Raw genomic sequence first — 17,595 nt, 5'->3', positions numbered from 1 at the left:
TGGTGCTAAATACTCGCTTGAATATCGAGTTAACTCTTTTTCTTTCTGCTAGTTCTATTTCTTCGTTTTGCTTGTTTCATTTTTTTGTGCTAGTTCCAGAACCGTTTTGCTTGTTCCAGAACTATTGCGGTTTCTATCTTTGTAACTGAAGCTTGGGTAGGATTTCCAACAGTTTTATCCTCACAAACAATCTGCTTTTCAGCTATCTCATTTTCACTCATCTTTTGAGCTTCCACAACGTCTTTATTCTGATTAAAGCTTCAATATAGATAGATATATAGAGAATCAAGACAAGAATAAGATTAACACATTTGAGTTTTCTTACCTCTTCGATTTGAGTGGTTTCGATGCTTTGTCTTCAATCGGTTTACCCTTTAGCTCGTCTTCTCCTAAGCCATCTTTCACCGGCAGCCCAGCTTCAAGTCGGATAAGATGTTTCAAAAACTCCACGGACTGTCGACATATAACCGAGAATGAATAAAGAAAGTAGATGGAAATTGTTAAGTGATGCATTTGCTTGATTACCTCTTCTTTTGAAACTTCATTCACTGTGATTTCATTTGTTTTGTCACACTGATTTTCTTCATCTATTTCTTTGACAAGTTCCTCTTTGATTAATTCATTGTCAAAAGCCTTCTCACTTGTCTCAACTTCGACACTTGAGGCTCCTTCAACCTCTGTTGCTTGTTCTTGGATCTTCTCTGGACTCTCATCTTCTTTCACTTCAGTTTCCATGGTTTTGTCATCTTCCTTTGTTTCAAGCTTAGTTGGTTCCTCGGTTATTGAAGCTTGAGCAACAGTAGTTTCTTGACCCACAACAAGATCGTGCAATGTTTGAAGCTTGAATTTGATCCTTTGGTTCCTCCACTTGAATAGCATAAGCGACACCAGTTTGACTTTCTTACCATCTCCAAGCTCATCAACCTCTTCTTTTCCAAGCATATCTCTGCCGTTTGCTTTGTATCGATAATTCATCCTTAGAAGGCAATGTCAAAGATGTTGTCTGAATTTGATCTTTGGATTCCTCATTTTGAAGACCACGATCAACTATGGTTTCTTCTCTTGAAACAACCTTGGGCTTTGTCTCTTCTTCCTTTTGCAAGCTTACCTCTTCCATTGTTTTTGTTTCCAAGAATCCTCCGAACTCTCATGTTTAACTATTTCAAAGAACCTCTTGTATCTGTTCTTCTATATTCTCACTCAATTGTGTGGTTTCAATTTCTTGCTCGGAAGCCAATGTCGTGGTAGAAGTTTGAACACTTTGAGATAAGCATTCGGATGATGTTTCGAGCACGACTTTGGCTTGTTCAACTTCATTCACTTCGGTTCCAAGGCTGATTCTGCTTTCTCCAGTTCATGTTGTGGATTTTCGACTTCTTTAGTCTCTTGATTAGCATCACTCTCACAAGTTTCTAGACTCATCTTGACCGAGCTCAAATTCACAAGCTCCTCATTCACCTTGGTGTTGTCTAAGCTTGTCTCAACTCCGACTTCATCACAATTTTGTGACTCTTGTCTTGACAATCATGCTTGGATTCATCAACAATGTCCTTAATTTTTCTTCCGATTCTGCGTCTTTGGTGCCTCAGACTTGCGGGTCTCCGGACTCTTGATCCTGTCTCCTATCTTCCGATTCTACGATGACGGATGCTTCTTGGTCCTTGATTGAATGATCTTCAAACTCCAAGTTTTTCGCTTCTACTGTTCCTTTGAGTCTCCTTCCTTCGACATTCTTTTGAGACGGGCTGTAGTCTTCCACCTATCAATACATAGTTAAAAGTTTCAAAAATTAAAGAAAATTTTAGATGACTAATGACTTATATAGTTAAATTTTAATTATGAGAATATTAATAATCTGAGTTTGCTTAGCCAATTGATGATCTTGTATCCGGTTGATGTTTTGGTATAAATGAGATATTGCAGTTCTAAGTTGTACAATGTGAAAATCCAATATATATATATATTAAAAGAAAAAAAAAGATGACAATGATTACTCTTTAACAGTTTATTTGTTGTTTAGTTGAATAGATTTTGCGGAATCACCTATTTCCTTTGTTTTTATATTGTTTTCATAATGTTTGCTGTAATATTGAATTTGAATCATATATATTCAAAGCTGCCAAGTTGGTATATTTAATAATCTAAAGGACTGGTTACTAAAAGAGAGGCTGCTTTGGTTATTGGATGATCAATTTTATAAACTGATTATTTTTGTAACATCGATTTCCCTTTTCTCATTACAGGTTCTTTGTTCCAACACTTCTACATCGCAGTCGTCCCCTATTTGCTCATTACAGGTTAGTTTTCCATTGGTATTCATGGTTTATTAGTATGTTTTCCTGTATGGTTATGTTTGTATTGTTTGTAGCGACTTACATTGTTTCCCAAATGAATATGGTTTTGTTTGTATGTTTGTATTGCTCATTACTGACTCTTGTTTGTATGGTTATGGTTATTCTTGCATAATTATTGTTCTTTTTTATCACCAATTTGTACGTGGATGACTCGAAATGGCACACACACACTTTTTCTTTCCCTTATTCATTTGCAGAAACAATGAACCATACCTCAATGTCTTATGACCGTTATCTTTTATTTGATATTTTTCTTTTATGCTTTATTAAAAAATATTAAAAGTTTTTTTAAAAAGAAAGTAGTATGTATTCAAATTATTGGTGTACCAATGCACCAACTTTTTACTAATATATAACTTATTAGTGAAAGCGTACATAAAATCAATGTGATAAAATTTGATATATAATTTATTAGTGAAAGAGTACATACAAATTATATACTAATATATAATTATGTTCAACCTTTAATTATGTTCAATCTTAAAGAGCATTATGCCTACAAATAATTGCAAATACAATACTAGATTTCAATCTTTTCCAATCATAATTGCAAATACAATACATTAATATTAATTTGTACATGTAAATGAGATAAAAGTTATATATATTTTACAAAATAAAATTACCATTTAAAATGTTATAAAAGTTTTAAAACTTCAATTTCATTATTAAACCAAATGCTTCATTCTTCATTTTATTTATTTTGAAATTAGAAAACCTTAATTAAACTAATCATCAATAAAAAATTATTCAATGATCAAACTTTGATACTCACCTTTATTAAATCTTAAATTTCATTATACGAAATTATATTTAAATTTAAATTTAAATGTCCAAACTATCAATGTTCAAACATTGAACATGCTTTAATTAACTAATCAATATATTTATACTGAAATGAAATGTTCAAACTAATCAATGTTCAAACTTTGAACATGCTTTATAATTTTAAATTATAATGAGTTTAGTTATAATCTAACAAATACCAACCTTAAAATTTTAGGTCAATTATACATATTATATTAAATTTTAATATATTTAAAATGTAAATAAATATATTCTCTTTCATTATTATTTGGGTGATTGATAAAGAAATGAAATTAAAGTTGCAACGATATCATTTAATAGATATTTCTTTGCTTCATGTGTTCTAAATTCGTGAGTTTAAACTATGTGTGTTCTAAATGTTGCAGTAATGGCTCGTCTGCCTTTAATTGCACAAAGTGTGAGGCGTAAAAGAATTGGTATTGCTGTAACAATATGGTTGGAAATCTGTAGAATCGCGATTTGGTTCTTATTTAGAATGGGTGCCAGCCTTAGCCTACATAGACCGAGGATTAGGTATTATACCATAGATTTTTATGCAAAACGGGATTATGTGAAGAGGCTTGTATATGCTAGTGACGAGACCTGTATTGAACAAGTTAGGATGAATAGAACTGTCTTTTTTAAACTATGTGAGATGTTAGAATCAATAGGGGGATTGAAGTCGACAAGGTTCATGCTTGTTGACGAGCAAGTAGCAATGTTTCTACATATCATCTCCCATCACCTAAAAAATCGAGTTATCAAGCATCACTTTAGAAGGTCCGGGGAAACTGTTAGCAGAGTATTTCATAGTGTTTTAAATGCTATCATACGCTTACAAGATGTGTTATTTAAAAAGCCGGAGCCAATTACAACCGATTCTTCTGACACAAGGTGGAAATGGTTTAAGGTATTGGACTGAGTTTTATATATAGCTTCAACAACATTTAGTTGATTTAGATTTAAATTAGTATTCTAACTCAAGGTTTTATATCATGTGATATAGAATTGCTTAGGTGCTCTTGATGGAACCCACATCAAGATTAGGGTTCCAACAGTTGATAAACCTAGATATCGAACGCGAAAAGGTGACATAGCAACAAATATGCTAGGTGTTTGTACACCTGAGATGCAATTTGTTTATGTTCTTCCTGGTTGGGAAGGTTCAGTTGCCGATGGACGGGTTCTTCGAGATGCCATTAGTAGAAGACATGGATTAAAAGTTCCTCGTGGTAAAGTGTATAGTTAGAGGACTTTGAATTATTCATTAAGATCAAACTTTGTGTGCTGAATTAATCATTTTTAAAAAAAATTATTTTATAGGTTGTTATTATCTAGTTGATGCTGGATACACAAATTGTAAGGGATTTCTTGCACCATTTAGAGGACAGCGATATCATTTGAACGAGTGGTGTCAGGGTTATACGCCAAGTTCTCCGCAAGAGTTTTTTAATATGAAACATGCCTCAGCACGTAATGTTATTGAAAGATGCTTTGGCTTATTAAAACTTAGATGGGGAATACTTAGGAGTCCATCGTTCTATCCTATAAAGGTGCACAATAGAATTATTATTGCATGTTGTTTGCTCCATAATTTTATTCGAACCCATATGAGTATTGATCCCATTGAAGCGGAGGTGGGAGAAGGATTACCTACAAATAATATGGTGGATGACGATGAACCGAATATCACAAATATTCATCCATCGGATGCTTGGGCTACTTGGAGGATGGAATTAGCCAACCAAATGTTCGATGAATGGCAAGCATCTAGAAATTAGTTTGTGAAACTTTTGTGAAACTTTTGTATTGAGTTTTGTATTGTACTAAACTTGTTGAATTATAATATATAACTTCTAATTCAGCATGTGTTATAATTTTAAATTTTTTGTGGAACGAGCTTTTGATTCATGATATTGAACTTAACTCCTTAGATTTTATAAAGTGTTGACCTTTTGAGTTATATATATTAAAATAGTAATTAATATAATTTGTTTTTTTTTGTTCTTAAGATCATTATGTCAAGTGTTCCAGAATCAAATGCTTATTCTCAAGCTTCTCGAGGAAGCAAAAGAAAATGGGTTCCAGAAGAAGATGCAGCATTAGTTTCCTGCATGGTGGACCTGCACAATGTTGGAACATTTAATGCTAATACCGGGTTCAAAGCCGGTTATTTGAACGAGTTGGAAAGAATGCTACAAACGGTTTTGCCAAATGCAATGTTGAAGTCGAAACCTAATATTGAATCAAGGATTAGATTACTTAAACGGGAGTGGTCAATCGTCTATGACATGCTTAATGGCCAAAATATTAGCGGTTTTGGTTGGGATGAGCATAGGCAGCTCGTTGTTGCTGAAGATGCGGTTTGGGAGTCCTATTTAAAGGTAAGATTATTTCAAGTCTTTATGATCTTATTTTTACCAAACTTATGACTAATAAGATTTCCTCATTTTTTTAGAGTCACAGAGAAGCCGTTCAATTCAGATATCGCACTTTCCCTTACTACGACCAGCTTACTACCATATATGCAAGAGATCGAGCAACTGGGAAAGATGCTCAAACAGCTGCTGATGTTCTTGAAGAAATAAATGCTGATGTTCGTACTACAGCTATGGATGAAGAAAGAAACTCATTCTATGACTGCGAAGCTGACATCCCTTTGGATGACATGGATGTTTCTGCTGCGGAGCCGCAATGAGATAGAGACCAAGGGGGTTCCTCATCTTCAAACAAGAGAAAGAAGAAATCTGATGCTCGTGATATGTCTTCTTCATTTGATGAGGCTGCCACTTTATTGGCCGAAAACATCAAGTAGTTGGCGATCAAATCAAGAGGAGTATTGCCTCAGGTGGTAGTTCAATGAGGTCGAAGAATATCAAAAGATGGAAGAGAAAGCTTCAAATTTATATTTAGCCTTATGGTCAATTGAAGGTTTAACCGACGATCAGCGGTATGATGCTTTGAGTAAAATTCCTGATCATCCAACTCAAATGATCGTTTTCTTTAGTTTACCTTCATTGTCCGATTGGAATGGGTCAAGATTTCTTTGTCACCATTAAATATCAATATTCAAACTTTTGATGTTGTAAAACTATATAACATATGGATTATGATGTACAATTTCATTTTCATCTAACCTTTTCTTAATATAAGTTAATTATGTTTATGCGAATATAATTCTCAATTTATATATTGATTTTAGTAAATTCATATAAGAACATTTTATTATTAAGAATTTTATGAAATTATATATCACTATTAAATTATATTTAATATTAATTATTTTAAATTGTATAAATTCATATAAAAAATTTATTATCAAGAATTTTATGAAATTATATATTATTATTAAATTATATGTAATAATTATTATTTTAAATTATACAAATTCATAAAATATAATTTATTGGTTATAATTATTTTAAATTTTATTAAATCATATATTTTAATTAAAATATATTTAATATGAATTATTTCAAATTTTCTTTTATAGTATCATATATTATGATTTGAGTAAATTCATATAAGAATATTAATTATTAAGAATTTTATTAAATTATATATTTTAATTATAATATATTTAATAATTATTATGTTAATTTATATTTTACAAGATCATATATTATGATTTGAGTTAATTCATATAAGAATATTAATTATAAAGAATTTTATTAAATTATATATTTTAATTATAATATATTTAATAATAATTATGTTAATTTATATTTTACAAGATCATATATTATGATTTGAGTAAATTCATATAAGAATATTAATTATTAAGAATTTTATTAAATTATATATTTTAATTATAATATATTTAATAATAATTATGTTAATTTATATTTTACAAGATCATATATTATGATTTGAGTAAATTCATATAAGAATATTAATTATTAAGAATTTTATTAAATTATATATTTTAATTAAAATATATTTAATAATAATTATGTTTAAATATGATTAAATTATTTATTATTGATAATAATAATCTTATTAAAATTTAAGTAACAATAACAATAATCATTTACCAAAACAATTTTATGCTAAGGGTATTCTAGTCATTTTAGTTTTTTTCATTATGCTATTACACCTCTATTCCATTCAACCAAACACAATTTTACTATTACGCCTCTATTCCATTACATTCAACCAAACAGTTGATTTGCTATTACACCTCTATTCCATTACACTTCTATTCCATTACACCTCTAATCCAATACACCTCTAATCCAATATAGCGAACCAAACGTGCCCTTAGTCTTGACCAAAGGCAGGATCTCTCTCTCTTTCTCTTTAATACACTCATTTTCCATCTTCAGTTAACCTCATAACCACTATTATTGAACCACCATACACAATGGCTCTTCGCCTTACCCTAAGCAAGGTGAACTGCCTTACATGATCGTCATATTCATCTTGTGTGATCCTTGTATCCATAATTGGTGTAGTGAACATAAACCACTTCCACCCTCATTTTTTTTTTTTGTGATGGCAAACCCAAAATTAACATCCACACCCATTAAACTCAAGACCAAACTCAAAACACGAACCAAATCCAAACAAATAAGAACTTTGGAAATTATTACTATGATCCTTACAATTATTACACCCTGCCTTACCCATATCAGCAATACTACGAACCTTATCCAAGTTATCAAAGCCAAGCCTATGTTTCCCAAAACCCAAATGTCAACTCTCAAAAATTGTCAATGTTGTAACAACAATTCAAAGCTTTCCAAGAACAATTCCAACAATCTTAAAAGCCCCAACAACACTAACAACAAATGTATAAACAACAAAAAGAGCAACACTAACATGCAGAAATTATAATAAAATATTCTAACCAATCATGTTTTAATATCATTTCTCATTAATTATTGTCACTATAACTTATTATAGTTATTTTGATTGAGAAATGACCATTTTGTCCTTTTAATATCTCAATATTTATTTTTGGGTCATTTCTCACTTTTGGTAAAATTATAATTTAATCCCTCCCATTTCTCCATTTATTCAATTTGATCCTTACTTACCTAATTTATTTTTCGCTTTGGTCCTTTCACCGTCAGGATATTTGCACTTTTAATCTCTCAACTTTTCCATATTTATATTTTAACCTCATAAATTTCAATATTATCACCAAAAAAAAGATTTAGGCACATCACTTTTCATGTCATTGCAATTTAGTCCTACCTTAAATTAATAGTTTAATACATCCAGCCCTACTTTTCACTCAATTTCTTTTGGTATTCATTAGCTTTCTCTTTAGTGATAAATTTCTATTTTATTTATCATTGAGAATCTATCACATATTTTCTTTGAAATTACACTACTTACGACTAAAGGATTTTGGATGTTACCGTTTTCTTTCTTTAATTTTATTTTTAATGTTATTTGATTTGAGATTATTTAAGAAAGGTTAAACTACACTCAATATTGCTCTAAAATATGGTTTGTCGTATTTTGATCACTCTAAAATTTTTTATCTCAATTTAGTCACTCTAATTAAGATAATTGATCGAATTAGTCACTCTGTTAATAATTTCGTTAATCTAATAATAGATTGTTGACGTAACACCTTAGCCAATTGAATGACTACAAGTGGCAATTTTTTTTTACTTTTTGACTAAAATGTTTGGAATAATTACAGAGAAGTCCCTAAGGTTCAGTCAAAAGTAAAAAAAAAAGTGTCACATGTCTTCATTTAATTGGATAATGTGCTAAATCAGTAATCTATTAATGAATTAATGAGAATTTTATCTGCCGTGACTAGTTTAATCAATTATCTTAATTATAGTGATCAAATTGAGAAAAAAAATTGAAGTGACCAAATAGGACAAAACTATTTTAGAGTGAGCTTGAATGCATTTTACCCTTTTAAGAAATTAGAAGACCCCACGCAGGTATTGTGGACGATAACAGGAAAGCCAGCCATCTATCTCCACAGCCCTCGTTACCTCCCATCTTTAATCAGAGGTATTATATATTTTTATATTATTTCCGGCAAATATTCTTCTTTTCTGTTCATGATTTTTAGGGGTTTTATCTGCTACTTTCATTTTGAACTTGTTACTTTTAAGTGTTATTTGCGGAAACGTATCTGGGTTTCTTTTTGTTGCTGAGCTTTATGATTAAGTTTCCCCCATAAATTTTGAGGCGATTGCTTAGTAGAAATTTTAGCCGTTCTTGAGATAAACTTGAAAATTTTGCTTCTGGGTATTTCAATAACTGCCTATATCTACAATTTTGCTTAAATTTGAGCAATAACTTGGATATTTGAAAGGGGGGGGGGTCAATCCAATCTCACACTAATGTTCTTAGTTCATTACCAAAAAAAAGAACCTCTCAAAGCAGTTAACACTTAACAAAGATTAGTACTTCGAAATTTTCAACTTAAATATGAATAATGCCAAAATATACTTTTAATTGATTCTTTATGTAGTCATTGCGTCTTTCTATAGCATATGGAAAAAAAAAACCTGATTCTTTTTCTTGTAAAGGTACTAGACAAATCTTTTTTTATTTTTTTTACTAATTTTTTTGTTGAAAATGCTATTTCTCAGGGAACCAAAAAGATTCATTTTTGTGTAATTCTTTAGCTTGTTTGGAGCAATCTTCAAACTTTTTAAGGTTTTATTTGAAATTTCATACTCTAGAAGTTCAAGGAAGAGGGGCCAAAGATGCAAACAACTTCTCAACTTCATCCAACATATTACTTTTCTAGTAGGTCAGTTTCTCTCTCGCTCCTAAATTCATTCTTTGAACTTCATCTGTGAGATTTAATATCTTTAAACACATTGATTGTAGAAGGAGCTCTATCAGATCCAACAGCAGCATGAAACTCGGAGGTTGGAATTCAAGTCAACTTGGCTTCACTGGAAGAGGTCAGAGTCTTAGATTTCTAACACCAATTCACAAAACTAGATTGTTTGTGATTTCCGACGCAGATGATGGCCGTGCATATGCCCCTGTGCTAGAAGAAGACAGCAATACGAACCATGCACCCTCCTCAGAACCTGAAACATTCTTTAGCAAATGGTCTCCTCCAAAGTACTTATGGAGAGGATTATCTGTTCTTGTCCTTGCTGGACAGGTTATCATTCGAACTCTAAAGGGTAAAGTCCACTGGAGGAATACCCTCCAACAACTGGAGAGAGTTGGACCTAAATCAGTTGGAGTTTGTCTTCTAACTTCAGCATTTGTTGGCATGGCCTTTACCATTCAGTTTGTAAGAGAATTTACCCGATTGGGTTTGAACCGATCAGTTGGTGGGGTATTGGCCTTAGCGTTCTCAAGGGAGCTAAGTCCTGTGGTTACATCAATTGTGGTTGCTGGGCGTATTGGCAGTGCATTTGCCGCAGAATTAGGAACGATGCAGGTCTCCGAGCAAACAGACACGCTGAGAGTTCTTGGGTCAAACCCCGTTGATTATTTGGTGACACCCAGAGTCATTGCTTCCTCTTTAGCTTTACCATTTTTGACTCTAATGTGTTTCACAGTAGGAATGGCATCAAGTGCGCTGCTGGCTGATAGTGTTTATGGGATTAGCATTAATATCATCTTAGATTCTGCGCAAAGGGCTCTTCGATCATGGGATATAATTAGTGCAATGATTAAGTCTCAAGTGTTTGGTATGATCATATCTATTGTGAGCTGTGCTTGGGGAGTTACCACCATGGGAGGAGCCAAAGGTGTCGGCGAATCAACAACATCAGCTGTGGTTATTTCTCTTGTTGGTATTTTCATGGCTGATTTTGCACTCTCATATTGCTTCTTCCAAGGAGCCGGAGATTCGTTGAAGAACTGTGTATAACCAGGTTGGCCTCTTTGTCAGCATCTAACTCTTTACAGCTTTCTCAATGTTCAATGGATGGCTCCTAGAGGACAGATAACATAGAGGGGAACTATATAGGTTCTGTATAAAGTCTTGCAATCTTTGGCTAGTTTGTCCCTCCCTTTTCTGTTGTCAGTGACTCAACATTACTCTATGTTACTCGGATTTGGGTGTATAAGATATTAATATGCATCCAAGATGGTATGTTGAAATGTTTTAAAGCTTATTTTTTTCACGTAGGTGGAGGGTCCTTAAAGGGTTATAGTTTCACATCCACATCCACATATACATTGAAATACGAGTATTTTAAAAGAATTGTTGCCTGAAGTGATTTTAATTTTATTAGAATGATAAGACATTTTCTTATTTGGAAATCAATGATTGCCACTTTGTGTAAAATGGTTTTATTCTCATGCAACATAGTGGCAACTTTTCTGTTTGAAAGAAAGAAATCGGAGGGAAGATCTGTTTTTAGTTTGTTTTATTCATTCAACTTTGAACTTCAAGGATGGAAGTTGCAGTTATACCATTTTCTTTCAATCTTTTTATAATTATTATACAATATTTTTATTTTAAAATCTTGAATTATTTAAATATATATTTACATTTTATTAAGTATAATATAAAAGTGTATATATATAAGATAAATAGTTAACTAATTAAAATACTTAAATAACTATATAAAATAATAAGTATTAAAATTTTAAATATTTATAAAATATATAAATAATTTATCAATTCAATCTTACATTTCATTAATATTCATTTTCACAAACTAGTTGAATACTTGTGTCAAACATGGTATAAATTTTATTTTATTATTTAATTCAAATATACTTTTAATAAGTTTTAATAACTTATTATATACATTCTTCCATAAAAAATAATATATACATATATTTTAATTGGTTGTCCTTAATGGTTATTTTTTATTTTAATCTTATCGCTACAGTTGAGTTTGAATTCAAACATACAACTTATCACCACTATTAATGTTTTTAATCTCATCGCCCATCCAAATGGACCATTTAATCACAGATAGAGTGACTAAATATTTGTATTCAAGTCTTTTATTGGCATCAATCTTAATCACAAAAGGGCTTATAGTCAAATCTTCAATTAACATCGTTACTGAATTTAATCCTTGAATAACTTGAGACGCTACCATTTATAAGAAAAATAAACCTATACCATCTAATGGAAATATTCCATATGAAATTACAAGTTGAACCAAAACAAAATATCATGACTCCTTGAGATTGTTTTTATCCATAACAACATATCTTCATTCATACAATAATTATTTTCTTAATCCTACTGAAATTAATCCCATAGCAAATTTGCTAGACTGAATCATTTTGTTTAAGGAAAAAGAAAAACAGTAAAATGGAATTACCCTCACCATAGTAGTTATTTAGTCCGCAAAATTAAATTATGAAATCCTAAGTGATAAAAGATCAAAATAAATGGTGGTGAGTCATTTAATTTAACTTTACAGAAAGTGTAAAGAAACATATCAATTGTTAATAAAACTCACAATATGCAATATGATTACACTACATAAATATAATATGAAATAATAATAATAAGAAAAAATAAAAGCATGAGATGTCATTAATATTCATTTTTTTATTTTACAAAATTAAGAAATTCTTTTAAAAGAAGAACCGAGAAGTTGCTATATTTTAAATTTATCAAAATTTGGTTATTGGATTTTATAAAATCTAATAACTTATTGTTAAAATTTATCAACACTTTATATCCACGAAATAAAAAAAATTCAAATTTATGAATTTATTAAAAATGATTAAAGTTTTTTTAAATACAAAGTTCAAATTTTAATAAATTAAAATAAAAGCATTAATTTTTTAATTTTGTGAAGCAGTGATATTCAAAATTTATATAATACATAGTAACTTAAATACAATTACCACAAATAGAAATATATGAACACGAATTACAAGTTGTAAATTGTAATAACTACTTTGGTATATGCAATCAAAAGGATATTCATATGTGGGGTTTGAAGTTTCCATCAATGGAATCAACCTTGCTATGGAGTTTAACCTTTTAATGTCTTCCTTAGATCATAAGTAATATATAGACCACTGACTGATATCCTGTTACATTTTTTCTTTCTCGTTTCACAAGCAATCTATTTCAGCTTTGTTTTTGTTTATGGCTGTGAGCAAAAAATGGTGAAGCAAAGCCACAATCAACTCTGGTTTGCTATTCTTGTTTCCATTGTTTTCTGTTTTGTTTTGTTTTGTTTTGCTTGGATTATTCAGCTCTATCTCATGTCAACAATGAAGTCCCCTTTTTACTTCATAGCTTTACCATGGACAAAGATTCCCAGAATTTTCCCATTGATGGGAAAAGAGATAATCCATGTTCAGGTAAATACATATATGTTCATCGTCTTCCGAGTAGATTCAATTCTGATTCGCTAAAAGATTGTCGAACACTTAATAAGTGGTTCGATATGTGTTCATCTATCATGAATTAGGGGTTTGGCCCTAGGATTGAAACCCCACAAGGTGCTTTATCTGATATGAATTAGTTTGTGTTGGAACAAAGAGACAATAACAGGCTGTTTTGTATCTTGCTTGAATAGCAAGCCTCGAGCCTTGGTGAAGAAACAAACTCAGAAGCAAAAACAGAAAATGAAACTAGCAAGTGAATAACAGAAAAGAGAGAAGAAGAATGAATGAAAAATGAGCTGATATTTTTCATTAACACACAACAAGGCATTAAGCCATTACATATTTCAGTCAACAAGTAAAACAAACAAGTAATCACCTAATCAACTACCTAACTCCACTAATTTGCATTGAAACTTACAAGATTAGCTTGTACAACTTGCATTGTCGACTTTTCACCAATCAATATCAAAACATTTACCTACTTAGTTCAACATGAACTAGATTACAAAACAATCAAAATGGAACTAAAAAGCAGAAGTGGATTGGCGACTTCAAACTTCAATTCTTTGCACACAATGGCACCACCGCTGTCGCTATTTCTTCGAGCATGACCACCTTTGCATGTCGTGCATGGCCACCTTTGCATGGGAACTAAACTTAACACTCCTCCTTAGTTTCCATGCTAGTAACACCTAATTCCTTTTAAATTTAACAAATTTAGACACATTGAGTGCCTTTGTGAAGATATCGACAATTTGCGCTTCGAATTGCAATGAATCACCGATTTCATGAGCTTGTTCCATCTCCTTATAACATGCAACTTAATGTTGAAGTGCTTGGTTCTACCATGAAAATGGGATTTTTGCAATTGCAACAAAGCAGATTTGTTGTCACAATAAATCTCTGTTGCCTCTTTTGGTTTTGGTTTAAATCACCAAGATTTTTCTAAGCCATATGGCTTGATTCACAAAGAGATGCAAGAAGAACATATTCAACTTCTTGTTGATTGTGCCACCGACTTTGTTTCTTAGAACTCCAGAAAACATGCCCGAGCCAAGACTAAATGCATATCCGGATGTGCTCCTCATGTCATCACTCGATCCAAATTTACCACTATCAACATAGCCTATCGCCTTCATGTTTTCACCCTTTTGAACAATACACCATGATCAATGGTGCCTTTGATGTATCTTAGCACTCTTTTAGTCGCTTGAAAGTGCTGATCATTGCAGCAATTCATGTATCTCGATAGCACACTAACAAAGAACATGATATCGGGTCTTGTTGCGATCAAATACAACAGACTACCAATGAGACTCTTGTACATAGTCTCGCAAATTGGTTCACCACTCCTTGCCTCGAAAGCTTCACTCCAACGACCATTGGTGTGCTTGTTGGCTTGCGCTTCTTCATAGAGAACTTATCCAGATCTTCATAGTAAAAGAACTCGACTTAGAAAGATTCCTTTTCGCTTGCTTCACTTCCATTCCAAGGAAGTAGTTCATTCTCGCCTAAATCGACATTTCAAACATTTCCATCATTTTCTTTTGAAATCTTGAGCATTCTTCTATCTCCTCCGCTACCAATAAATCATCAACATAGAGTGACAGGATAAGTGAGTTTCACTTGGTTCTTCTTCACATACGTTGTTGGTTCACCGGGACTTCTCTCAAATTCCAAACCGAAAGGTGTAAGAGTCAATTGAGCATACCAGCTCGAGGAGCCTGCTTCGCACCATATAAAGCCTTTTTCACCAGACACCATGTGTTCTTTGCCGTGATCACAAATCCTTGAGGTCGCTCGATGTAGATCTCTTCTTCCAGAAACCATTGAGAAATGCGACTTAACATCAAGTCGATGAATGGTCCATCGATGTTGAGCACCCAAGGCAACTATCATTCTAATCGTGTCAAGCACAGCCATGGTGCAAATGTTTCGTGTAGTCCGACCATACCTTTGGCTAAATCCTTTGACAACAAGCACGGCTTTTAGCTTGTTCAGATCGCCATCTCGCATTCTGTTTTACTCGATAGACCCATTTTACTCCAATGGTCTTCTTTCCAAAGAAGTTTATCAACTAGCTCCCATGTCCGGTTCTTCTTAATCATGTTGATTTCATTGACCATAGCTAGTTTCCACCTTCATCCGTCTCACCTCTTCAAAACGCTAGGTTCGCTATTGCAACCTGTGCCCTTTCATAAATATCATCTAGGGCCTTATGCCTCTCACAGCACATCATCAACATCCATTTCAGTCCTAGTCGCCAAGTTCAACTTGATTAGGCACTAGGTCTTCAAACCGCTTCGCTCATTTTCTCCCAATTCCAAAGAGCTTTTTCATCAAAGATGACATCTCGCCACTGGACTTTGTTTGTCAAGGGATCCGAACCTCAGCCCTTCTTGACCGAAATGTAGCCTACTAGAACACTGGTTGAGCCCTTTTAGAGCTTGTCTCTCTTTCTTTGGTATTTGTGCATAACACAGCAACCAAACACCTTCAGATGTGCCAAAGAAGGCTTGAATCGAACCAAGCCTCGAAGGTGTCTCGGATGCAAGAGCTTTGGTAGGAAGCCTGCTCAAGATAAACAAGCAAGTGTTTATCGCCTCACCCACATGGTTTTGGGCGCTTTTCAAACAGAGACATCCGCCATATCCATCGAGCTTCGTTCTTTCTTTCACTACCCCATTCTGCGAGGTGTGTAGACATTTGTAAGTGATGTTTGATACCAAGATCATTGCAAATGGCTTGAAACCGAGTCAAGTGTACTCAGTGCCATTGTCTGTCCTTATCGATTTCAGCTTGCAACCTGTTTCTTTCTCTACAGCAGTTTTAAACTTCACAAACACTTGAGCTACCTCAGACTTGTGTTTTAAGAAGAAAATCCAAAAAACCTTGTAAGATCATCAATGAAGAGGATGAAATACTGCTTTTGCCGAGTGATTCGATCCTCATCGGCCACATACATCGAGTGCACCACCGCAGTTTTCAAGAGCTCTCAAGTCAATTTGTAGGAAATGGCGCCTTGCTGCTTCCCCATCCGCAAACTTCACATACATCATCATGCTCCACTGAACTGGTGAAGTTCTCTGCCAAACCCTCTTTGGCCATTCGAGCCATTGATCTGAAGTTGGCATGTCCAAGCCTTTGATGCCAAAGCTTGGAGTCATCAACAGAGGTCGTATATTTGAGTTTGAGTCATTTGCCCAGTGAACCTCAAAGCATTTATCACCATTGTGATCGTATAAGGCTTGATCCACTTGGATCAAGAATGTGGCATTGTTTGTCCTTGAACACAATGAATAACCTTTCTCGGCGGTTGAGCTATGCCGAGAAGGTTTCACAATTCGCACCAACAAAGACATTTGGAATGATCTTGTTGCTGTGGGAGTACATATCAAGACTTCTCCTCTTCCTTCATCCTTATAAATGACCATTTCCAACCTTGACCTTGGTTTTATAACTTCGTCCAAGGTTTTAAACAAGGAGGCATCTGGTGACATGTGGTTAGTGCAACCACCGTCCCAAAGAACCAACCTTTTGAGCATTTCTTCCGAATAATAGCGAGCAGAAACAAAGAAAGACTGTTCTTCTTGGTCACTCTGCCCTCGCCTACTCGAGCTTCAACCTTTGATCTGAAATTGATTCGCCTTGGCTTACTCCTGCTTTTTACTGCACTTTCAACATGGCCCTTCTTCTTGCGGTGTTGGCATCGCATCCGCCTAAACCAAAGATCTGTCTTCCGGATGACTCGGCCTCTTGCAATGTCTGCAGGGTGGGTCATTACTCCTTGCAATATCGCCTTAGGCTGTTTTTCCAAGGCCTTTTGCCTCTTGGAGCTTTGAAGCTCGAGGCTTCTCCGCCTTGGCATTGAATGCACCTTCCGGTGATCTTCACTCTGCTAGCTCTCCTTTGTTCCCGAGCATAGAAAGTGTTGATTAGCTCACCAAAGAGATGGTAGCAAGGTCTCTTGAGTCCTCTAAGGAGGATATCTTGGCCTCATATCTCTCGTGCAAAGTGGAGATGACCTTTTCCACAATTCTTGCCTCATCAAAGTGCTCACCAAGGAGCCTTATATCGTTAACCATCGCTATGATTCTGCTCAGACATCGCTTCACTGCTTTCTTCTTCCTTCATCTTTAGATTCTCAAATCCCTTCTCAAATTTAATAGCC

General features: G+C 33.4%; 2 protein-coding genes across 5 annotated transcripts; both read left to right on the top strand.

Annotated features, from left to right (window-relative positions):
- The first annotated feature begins 5,431 nt into the window (after window positions 1–5,431).
- LOC128033706 (uncharacterized) lies at window positions 5,432–5,967 on the top strand. Its single transcript, XM_052621639.1, has 2 exons — window positions 5,432–5,545; window positions 5,620–5,967. The coding sequence occupies exons 1-2, from the start codon at window positions 5,453–5,455 to the stop codon at window positions 5,857–5,859; spliced, it is 333 nt and encodes a 110-aa protein (XP_052477599.1). The 5' UTR covers window positions 5,432–5,452; the 3' UTR covers window positions 5,860–5,967.
- A 3,042-nt stretch (window positions 5,968–9,009) lies between these two features.
- LOC105777280 (protein TRIGALACTOSYLDIACYLGLYCEROL 1, chloroplastic) lies at window positions 9,010–11,236 on the top strand. 4 transcript variants are annotated; one of them, XM_012600448.2, is made up of 3 exons: window positions 9,010–9,143; window positions 9,731–9,894; window positions 9,978–11,236. In XM_012600448.2, the coding sequence occupies exons 2-3, from the start codon at window positions 9,848–9,850 to the stop codon at window positions 10,978–10,980; spliced, it is 1,050 nt and encodes a 349-aa protein (XP_012455902.1). In that variant the 5' UTR covers window positions 9,010–9,143; window positions 9,731–9,847; the 3' UTR covers window positions 10,981–11,236. The 4 variants fall into 4 exon arrangements, with proteins under 4 accessions (XP_012455902.1, XP_012455899.1, XP_012455901.1 ...); XM_012600445.2 differs by having other exon boundaries at window positions 9,975–11,236; XM_012600447.2 differs by having other exon boundaries at window positions 9,044–9,143; window positions 9,824–9,894; window positions 9,975–11,236.
- Window positions 11,237–17,595: the final 6,359 nt, after the last annotated feature.

This window comes from Gossypium raimondii, chromosome 10 (assembly GCF_025698545.1).
Source record: "Gossypium raimondii isolate GPD5lz chromosome 10, ASM2569854v1, whole genome shotgun sequence".
In the NCBI taxonomy this organism is placed as follows: Eukaryota; Viridiplantae; Streptophyta; class Magnoliopsida; order Malvales; family Malvaceae; genus Gossypium; species Gossypium raimondii.
This window is presented reverse-complemented; position numbering and strand designations above follow the sequence as displayed.